The following is an 8,829-nucleotide window of genomic DNA, read 5'->3' on the forward strand; positions in this document are numbered from 1 at the left end:
TAAACTATAAACTATCCAAGCCAAGAAACACATCAAGTTAAGAATATGTGTATAATGAATCATTTTTGGTATTCTGTTAACCATTTTTATAGAAATTGGCAACGCAACGAATGTCAATTATACGGAATAATATATTTATTGTAATTGTCACTAATTGTAATTTAAGAAAACTAACTAAAACTTCTCTTCATAGTTAAATTGTTGGAAATTAAACAAATGCCTTCAAAAAAATAATTCATTAGTTTTTAATCATTAAATGTTTATTAAACTTTTTAAACCGTAGACTAATAACAGATTTGATCTTAAAATACTCGAATGTATAGTTTATGATATCAAACGCTTACTAGGATCGATGCGAATGCAATTGGCCATAATACCTGGTTACAAATGAGGCAACAACTACGATTACAACTTGGTTTGTTTACAGGACATCTATAAACTGGACTCCACTCCAAGGCACTTCTCTAGCTTTATATATATAGCTTTCTATATTGAGGAATATCGGTGGGCCGGGTGATGTAGCTCCTTCAAAGTTTCGACTGCGGTAGGATAACGTCACGCCACCAAGTGGGTCGCTGAAAGGCGCCCTCGTTGGTCATAAATTCATTCTGCAGATTCTCGTAGAGCAGTCCGTCGGCTCGGGCGATCACCGAGTTGAGGGCAAAGTCGGGTGGGGCGATGGCGTCCGCAATGCTCACGGCCACGTCCTTCAGTTTCAGGCAGCTGTCCAGCAGGAGCTGTCGCACTGCTGCCGCAAAGTCCTGGCCCGTTGCAAATCCACCCACATAGAAGGTGGTCATGTGCTTCTCCAGCAGCCACATGGCGTACACATCGAAGAGCAGACGGAGCACCGAAGCGTAACTGTCCTCCACTTGCAGTTTCCGGACATGATCGACGTAGCGGCTGAGGGCGTAGTACTCGGCATAGGCCAGGGACAGTTCCCGGGCTCCGGCCACTTGAGAGTTGTTTCGGGCGTCAAACTTACTGCCTCCGGCAGCCAACTGGGCCTCCACATGGGCCGTGGTGTGGGCCATCAGATGGCAGAGAAGCCACTCGTAGCACCTGAGGGAGACTACAAGAAACGGTTATTAGTTCTCAAATATATTTATTCTTCAAAAAAAAACTCACACTCCCAACTGGAAATGGGCGTCTTCTGGGCCAGGGAGGGGTATTTGAGGGCCAGGAGTTCGCCACGTTGCTCCAGGAACTTCACACTGCCAATGGGAGTCTCCAGCTCTTTGGAGCTCCATTGCCGGAGCAGCCAGTTGGAGGCTTGCTGGCCCAGGACATTGTTGTCGCCCTCGTAGGTGCAGAGGGGATCGTGGTCGGTGCGCATCTGACCCAGTTTGGCGGCAGCCAGGTATCCATGACCACCGCACGCTTCCCGGGCCTCCTGAATGGCATCGCGAGCTGCCCAAGTTATCCGTGGCTTGGAGGCCGAGATCAAAGCATGTATCTCAGCGGCATTCTGGGTCTGTTAAAGATTTAAGTTATAAATAATTGCAATGAATGGTATCAAAAATCACTTACCAGAATATCAAAGCCATTGGAATCCGCCTGGGATCGGGCTATGATCTCCAGATACGTAAAGGTCAGTTCCTCCACGGCTATTTTTTGGACACAGGCAGCCGCCAAGTAAGGGAAAATGCGGTATTGCTAAGGATACAGGACATGGTTAAGAACATAATATAAAAAAAGAATCACTATATTCTCACATGCAGCTGGTACTCCAGGATGGCCATCTCCTCGCCCTGGCGCTCCGGACCAAACTGCTTCCGTACGGCTGCATAGCGAACCGCGATCACGGCGGCACTGCAGAGTGTGTTGGCCGACTCCTGCATAATGCCAATCCTGCCGGCAGAGAAGCTCTCCAAGGCCGCTCCCAGGACCTTGCCCGGCTCGGTAAAGACGCTCTCGTAGACTCCCTCAGGTGAGACGTCACTGGTGCGATTGAGGAGATTGTCCCGCGGAATGCGATAGTTGGTGAAGACAACGAATCCATTGTCGATGCCATTCAGGCCGCACTTCTCGCCGATGTCCCCGACCAGGACACCCGGATAGGAGAGCAGGGTCTTGGGGTCGCGAATGGGAATCAGGAAGCCGTGAAGTCCATGGTTCTGCCCATCGGCCGTGTACAGGTTGGCGAAGGTCATGGCCACGGTGGCCGTTTTTCCCAGATTTCCGACCCAGCACTTGGCCGCCTCAAAGTCCGGTGTGTTGATCACAAACTCCTGGGTACTCGGATCGTAGGTGGCCGTTGTCCGGATGCTCTTCGTATTGCTGCCATGGGATAGCTCCGTGATGGCCAGGCATGTGATCACCTCCCTATTCCAGGCTGCCTCGATGTACTTTGTGTGCTTCTCGGTGCCCATTGCCCGGATGGCGTTGTTGAAGAGTCCCACTCCCAGGGCGATCTTCACCGAGAGACTGGGCGAGTAGCAGGCCAGGGCCTCGTTGATGTACATGAGGTACTTGGTCTTGGCGGAGAAGCTTAGCTTCTCGATCTCCTTGGGCACCAGGTCCAGGTGCTTCATCCGGTTCACCTGCATGGCGCAGAGGCGCTTCTGCTCGTCCATGGGCAGGGTGCGAGAGGGGTGGGCGAAAAGAGGGTCATTCTCTAAGCGGCGCCACACTTTGTACTGAAATTAGGAAGAAGTTTAAATTTAATATTTAATTTTTAACCTAATTTTTTGTTTTCAAGCTCCTACTCACTTTGATGCGCAATCCTTGTTCCTTTTCGAATATCAACCGAAGTCGTTTCCAGTCGAAGTTGGCTCTCTTGCGGTAGGCGGCCAATGGCCCGCCACTGGGAAGATCGGGAATGAAACTGGTGTCCTCATTGGCCATTGTGCGATTGGTTAACTATTGGGTTAAAATAAAAAATGAAAGCGACCAGTCAGTGGAGCTATTAACGGTCAGGAGGCCCCAGAACGAATGAACCTCCTGGCTGGCCTGCAAGCGCTTTTAAGTGGCCAGATATAAAACCCACAAGTGGAGCACTCGAACCACATTATCTGGAAGTCTGAAGCCATATAAAGCTAAAGTCGCTGAGGTAATGGGTTTTAGAGCAATATAAATCTGGTTTGCAGTTTTGAAGCCACTGTTTGGCACTAGGGGGAGGTTTGTGACACTGATAACGAATAGGAACGGTTTAGTAGGAATAAGAACCAACAAGAGAACAGTATAGTTTGATGTTTATATTCTCATAAAATATATAAAAATTACCACCCTTAAATTTAAAACAATCTTATCATTATTACTATACAATGTTTGATTTATCAATGAAATGTGGATTAGTTTCGTTGCAAGTATGGAGTGCTACATGTTCTCAGACAGAAAAGAGATAGTAGTGATAGTAACGATAGTGAAAATGATATGGCTTCAAGAGTACTTATAAAATTACAATATTTTAGCTAGGATGGCAACAAAAAACTATAGAAGTTAAGAAACTAAAAGCAAGCAACTTATAAACTGTCATTCTAGCTATAGCCCTTACAACTTCTTTCACAATTTCTATCAAAATAGACTGTGAAGGGTTTGATTTTGAAACCCTAATATATATTTAATTGATAAATCGCGAAAATGACCTCAAAGGCTCAAGTTGATGCTATCCGCATCGCCCGGCAGGTGAAGAAGAACTTCCCGCACCGCAATTTCCGGGAAATTAGTTTCGACCGGGAGGTCATCCGGAAAGACATCCTGCCACTTTCTTATGACGAAGCCTGCCGGCTCCGGGGCCCTGTGTTCGAGGCCCTGGAAGACGAGTTGCGCCGGGCGGGATGCTCCATGCTGCCGGAGTTCCTTCACTGTCTGGCCTCCAAGGAGCAGGCACTCTTCGAGAGCCTGAATATTCGGGAGCGCCTCTCCGACGACATGGCGCTGCTCTACAAGATCGTCAACATCCTGGCCGACGCCGAGCTGGCCGTGATTGTGAACAAACATCAAGGGCTGAAGATGTGCTTCACCGGTTTTTTCGACACCATGCAGATACTGGAGCCGTACCGCCAGAAGTACGGATACGCCCTGAATTCCCTCAACGAGCACATCATCTCCCTGTGCCACAACATTCAGGGACAGGAGCGAGACGCTGCCGAGCCCATTTCGAGGATCTACTACGCCTACGCCACGTATCTCATCAGTTCGGGACAGCGAGTGAATGCCATTGACTACCTCCAGATCGCCATGAACTTAGTCAGGGGTCATGTCTGGACCGCCGAGGTGGGAATGCCCGCGGGTAGCCTTACCCTCCACGAACTGGTGGCCCAGGATCTAGCCCGCCTGCTCCTCATCCAGGGCAAGGCCGTTGTGCGCACGCAGCCGGAGGAGGCGGTGGCCATGGCCCGGCGAGCAACTGTCCTCATAGCCGAAAGTAAGTGTCCTTTTCCATGAAAGTCTAGACTTCACTTTCCATATCAGTTGGCAGGGAGAAGAACTTGGAGATATTCATCGACACCTTCTTGGAGAGAGCCAACTTTCTGATGGAGATTGGCAACTACAACTCGGCCCAACAGTGTCTGGACCAGATCCGCACCCAGATCCTGGCCTGCACCGAGTATCGGTTCATCAAGCTAAACATCAAGTATTATCTGTTTCAAGGACAGTGCTATGAGGTGTAAGTTGGGGGGTTTTAAGCTTTAAGTTTTTAAAATCATTACGATTACTCCTCGCCAGCTTTGAGGTCGTGGATAAGGCCATTTCGAGTTACAAGAGAGCCCTGCGGCTTTCGCGCCTCTACTCGCACAAGGACCTGGAGGCGCAGATCCTTCTCTATTTGGGAAAAATCTTCGCCAAGGACACCCAAATGACGAGCATTGCCAAAAAGTGCTATGAGCATGCCAAGCGCATTTACGTGGACTTCAATGACCAGCACAAGCGCAAAATGGCCAACTATCTGAAGGCCAAGCTGATGGCTGATGAGATTACCCCCCTTTACATGGCCATGTTGAAGGCCTCCACCACGAGGTACTGTGCCTTCTTCAATCTGCGACAGTGGAAGAACCGCTGTCGTCCCTTCTGGCATCATCTTGGCGACGAGATCATCAAACAGGAGCGGGACAGTATCTACTGTCTTCTCGACGAGGAGAAAGAGGATATCGTAAGAGGGGATATTTTAGTCTTATATACCACTATTGATCTTGTTTTCTTCTCCTTTCCAGGTACGTGATATAGACGATATTGAACTGAAAACCTATAGGCTGGAGGAAGGTGACATTTAATCCCGAACCTCTAGCGGATTCTATTGTTATTCTCAAGTGTGAAAATTATATTCGTGCATCGCTCATTAAATTTGTTTGGCATGTAATGATTTTTTTACAATCGATTTCTCCATGGAATCTTAGATAATCTAATGATATAATGGCTTAAAGAATTTTTATTATCATTAACACTTGATAGTTGACTTGGCACGTCCCCAGAAAATGTCTAGCACGTGTCTGCTTTTGGGGTTTCGTTTTTGAAGAGGTCTCATAAATACCAAATTCCAAATGCATATATCGAAGATTATCAAATCGGGCGACTATTCATGAGTCGAAATACTGCATGAATTTATTATACCCCAATATCTAAGCTATTTGATCACGCACTCGCATTCCAAGTCAATCTCAAGAATAAAAATAAACTTAAATAAGCCGCCAGACCCCCTCTGAACATGAGGCGATCATGCCGGTAATTAAATAACAATGGGGATCATGGATCATCAAGTGGGATGTGTGAAACCCTGAAATAAAAATACCCATTTCATTGAGTTTTGTAGGAAGTGGCTATTGACTTTCTTGAGTTACACCAGAAACTGCCACTTGAAGTTTCCGAGAACTTTCAGGTAAACGATAGGGGAATTATAGATTTTGCGGTTTTCAATAAAATGTATTTTATTTATCAAGATAGCTCCTACAAAACATACCCCATTTTTGAATAAATGGTGGTGACACCTATGAAAGTAATACCCTCATTTGATCGCTCCGATAGGAATTACAACAAATTCGCCGGATCGGTGACAATTATCGACTAATTATGAATATTAGCAATAATTATAGCAGTGAGTACACAATCACAGCGATAAGTTTATATTGTCTAGGTTCGGGTATTCTCGAATCGTTGGCGAAAATCGTTGGCCGAGGAACCGACCATAAAACTGGTTTTATGGACTTCTCAGAAAGTTTACTGGCTCACTTAATTAGCACAACTCGATTCACAATCTGAGATATGTGTATATAAGTATTACGTACTTGCACCCAAGAGTCCCGGGACTATCTGAATTTTTTTTGCGTAATCACGAAGAACACGCTCCACTCCAATTTGTTTGCTTACCCTCGACAGTGGGTCTTTTTGTTTTCAAGTGACTAGCACAGAGAACAATGTGGAAGATTTGAAATGGAAATTAGAATTTCCAAGACTCAAGATCAGGGGCGTATATGCTTTTTGTTGCCGAGTGTGTCAGCCACGGCCGGAAAGAGCAAATATGTTTATAAAACGGCAGAAAGCCAAACAAACAGAAATCCAAACATAAAAAATGCTGAAAAAACCCCCCAGAAACTGATAAGCCTTTGGGGCGGAAAGTTTGAGCGGCACTGGGCTCCCCAAAGGGTCAGGCTATCGGCTTACGTGAGTTGGCCAGGTGTGCTGGCCAAATGTCCAAAAGCTATTAAGATTGCGTGCCACGGGAGTTGTTGTCACAATTTGTTGGCCAGCCACCCGCCGGAGGGTGGTGGGATCTATTTGTATGTCAGACCTTGAACGTGAAAATAGCCGGGGCATTTATTTATATACTCTTCCCTTTCGATAAAAATGGGGCCTGGAAAGTGGCGAGTCTGTTTTTTAAATGATTTATAATGCAATTGGCCGCGACTAATTTCACTTTTATTTACCCAGCCTGCAGTCGGGCTCTGACAAATTAGAGCACAATCAACACTCCATCACAGAGGGCCCCCTGAATTATGACCACAATACGCCCAATTGAAACTGATATCATGCTACAGTAAAGGGTGGCATGGGGGATATTAATAATAGTATTATTCACAAGAAAAATTGATGACACTTTACTGAAGTTTTCATAAAGAGTTTTTGATGAAACATAGTTCTATTTAATGGAATCTATCTCCAATCACTATAATCTGTTGATTGCAAGACTTGATTATCAAATAACGTGTTGAAAATGACTCACAAAAAATTACTTTAATTTTTCAGAAGAAAATTAGAAGTAGATTAGAGTAGTACTATTACTAATTCCTAAATCTTTAGAACCCTCTAGTGACTCTCCACTGTACTTAAGGGAACACCCTGTATGCCGTTTGTTTGGCAGGACTCGGGGGCTAGTGCCTGTTCTCATATTACATCACCAACAAGTAGGTAAGCCCGGTTTTGGCCCAGTTGGCGGGAGAGAGAAGAAAGTCAGAATCGGAGTCAGGGCCACGTGAGACTGTGGCTAAGAGTGTGTGTGTGTTTGTGTAGCAACCTGTAGAGCCTCTTCTCCGACCCGCCCTAATCTTTCTCCCGCTGGAATTTCTTCTGTTCTGGTTAGTTTCAAAAATTGAAAACTGTTAGTCCACGACAGAGCTCGTAAAAAAAAAACAATTAAAAGTATATATGTATCTAGATACACACCCACACGCGGAATTGGAAAGCAGCAGAACAAAAACAACAACCGGCACTCGAACCGAACCGGAGAATCGGAGACACGAACCGACACGGCCAACGGATGGGAAGCGAATGAATGCGAGCTGAGCGAGAAAAACGTCGAATTCAAAATACACAGAGAAAAAGATATATATCTTAAGGAATATCTAAGAATATACAAATATGATTAAGAAACTTTAATACTTTAAATGTGCCCAGTAAAAATTATTTAATTACTGTTTTAGGGATATTTTTTTTTTAAATATTAATAATATAATATAACAAATACTAGTAACTATTCTGTTCAGTTTTAAATATTATGAATTTCCATACATTACCCCCTAAATTTATAGTTTTAATCCCAAAGATTTTAATTATTTTGTTCTGTGTAAAATGGAACCCTACGGGCGTTTTATAGGGGCTAACCTCGCACTCTCGCTCACAAGCTGGATGGATGGAGGGGTTGAGAGGGTGGCCGTGGGTGGAGGGGGCGGAACAGGTCGATGAGAGCATGCTGGCCCAGCACGCTGGTTAGCCCTTCCTCTTACCCGCATGATGCTCAATGTCAAGTGGCTGTTCCAACCGGCCGGCATCGGTTCTCATTTCTGCTAGACTCACCGCATCCAAAAAATACGAAAAAAAGAGTGAGAGCGGCCATGAGCGGGTTATATGGGATGTTATTGTACAAACAAGATACAGATACAGATACAAGATACTGGAGGTTTGGCTAAGAGAGCTCCAGCTAACAGAGCTCTGTTAACTTAACAGGGGAGTCATGAAAGTGTGATTCAAAAAGATGTTTTTGCTTTCGTTAGGGTTTTAAAAATAAGAGAACAAAGATTTAAAGTTTAGATTTTATAATTTGAAATATTAAATTAATATTTAATGAATAAAATATATATTTTTTGCTTTCTTTTTTTTCTATAATTCAATCGATACATTTTAGCTAAAGAGAACCCATCCTTCTTGCGCCTGGGGGTATGCTATAAAATTTTCAAATTATTATTTTCGGCTGAAAGGACAATTTCAAAAATAATAAATGGCCATAACTTAAATATTTTTGTCTTCTATACTGTTTATTTTTATGGAATTCCCTAGAAAAATAATAAAGCACATTTTGCAGATAATTAAAACGTCAAAAGTTAAGGCCATGTGCTGAAATCATAAATCAAAAAAGCCCCACCCGCCCCATCTATAAAAAAATATAAAACACTAGAC

At 44.5% G+C, this 8,829-nt stretch overlaps 2 protein-coding genes across 3 annotated transcripts; one reads left to right on the plus strand and one right to left on the minus strand.

The window, feature by feature from the left end:
• Window positions 1-238: 238 nt before the first annotated feature.
• LOC6498010 (peroxisomal acyl-coenzyme A oxidase 3) lies at window positions 239-7,710 on the minus strand. Of its 2 annotated transcripts, XM_014906439.3 has the most exons (6): window positions 7,600-7,710; window positions 2,713-2,862; window positions 1,716-2,639; window positions 1,531-1,656; window positions 1,129-1,474; window positions 239-1,072 (listed from the first exon to the last, which is right to left on the minus strand). In XM_014906439.3, the coding sequence occupies exons 2-6, from the start codon at window positions 2,845-2,847 to the stop codon at window positions 528-530; spliced, it is 2,076 nt and encodes a 691-aa protein (XP_014761925.1). In that variant the 5' UTR covers window positions 2,848-2,862; window positions 7,600-7,710; the 3' UTR covers window positions 239-527. The 2 variants fall into 2 exon arrangements, with proteins under 2 accessions (XP_014761925.1, XP_044572246.1); XM_044716311.1 differs by lacking the exon at window positions 7,600-7,710 and having other exon boundaries at window positions 2,713-2,953.
• On the plus strand, window positions 3,488-5,302 carry LOC6497537. The gene is made up of 4 exons (XM_001961847.4): window positions 3,488-4,369; window positions 4,417-4,612; window positions 4,672-5,095; window positions 5,157-5,302. Exons 1-4 carry the CDS (start codon window positions 3,583-3,585, stop codon window positions 5,214-5,216), a joined length of 1,467 nt encoding a protein of 488 aa, XP_001961883.1. The 5' UTR covers window positions 3,488-3,582; the 3' UTR covers window positions 5,217-5,302.
• Window positions 7,711-8,829: the final 1,119 nt, after the last annotated feature.

This window comes from Drosophila ananassae, chromosome 3R, assembly GCF_017639315.1.
Source record: "Drosophila ananassae strain 14024-0371.13 chromosome 3R, ASM1763931v2, whole genome shotgun sequence".
Lineage (NCBI taxonomy): Eukaryota > Metazoa > Arthropoda > Insecta > Diptera > Drosophilidae > Drosophila > Drosophila ananassae.

What these genes read in the sequence shown, in the direction of transcription:
- LOC6498010 (XM_014906439.3), bottom strand. Translation starts at nt 2,847, where the DNA reads ATGGCCAATGAGGACACCAGTTTCATTCCCGATCTTCCCAGTGGCGGG. An exon ending in AACAAGGATTGCGCATCAAA is followed by an intron (nt 2,640 to 2,712) that starts GTGAGTAGGAGC and finishes TCCTAATTTCAG; the next exon opens with TACAAAGTGTGGCGCCGCTT. An exon ending in CCAATGGCTTTGATATTCTG is followed by an intron (nt 1,475 to 1,530) that starts GTAAGTGATTTT and finishes AATCTTTAACAG; the next exon opens with ACCCAGAATGCCGCTGAGAT.
- LOC6497537 (XM_001961847.4), top strand. Translation starts at nt 3,583, where the DNA reads ATGACCTCAAAGGCTCAAGTTGATGCTATCCGCATCGCCCGGCAGGTG. An exon ending in AACTGTCCTCATAGCCGAAA is followed by an intron (nt 4,370 to 4,416) that starts GTAAGTGTCCTT and finishes TTTCCATATCAG; the next exon opens with TTGGCAGGGAGAAGAACTTG. An exon ending in CAAGGACAGTGCTATGAGGT is followed by an intron (nt 4,613 to 4,671) that starts GTAAGTTGGGGG and finishes ACTCCTCGCCAG; the next exon opens with CTTTGAGGTCGTGGATAAGG.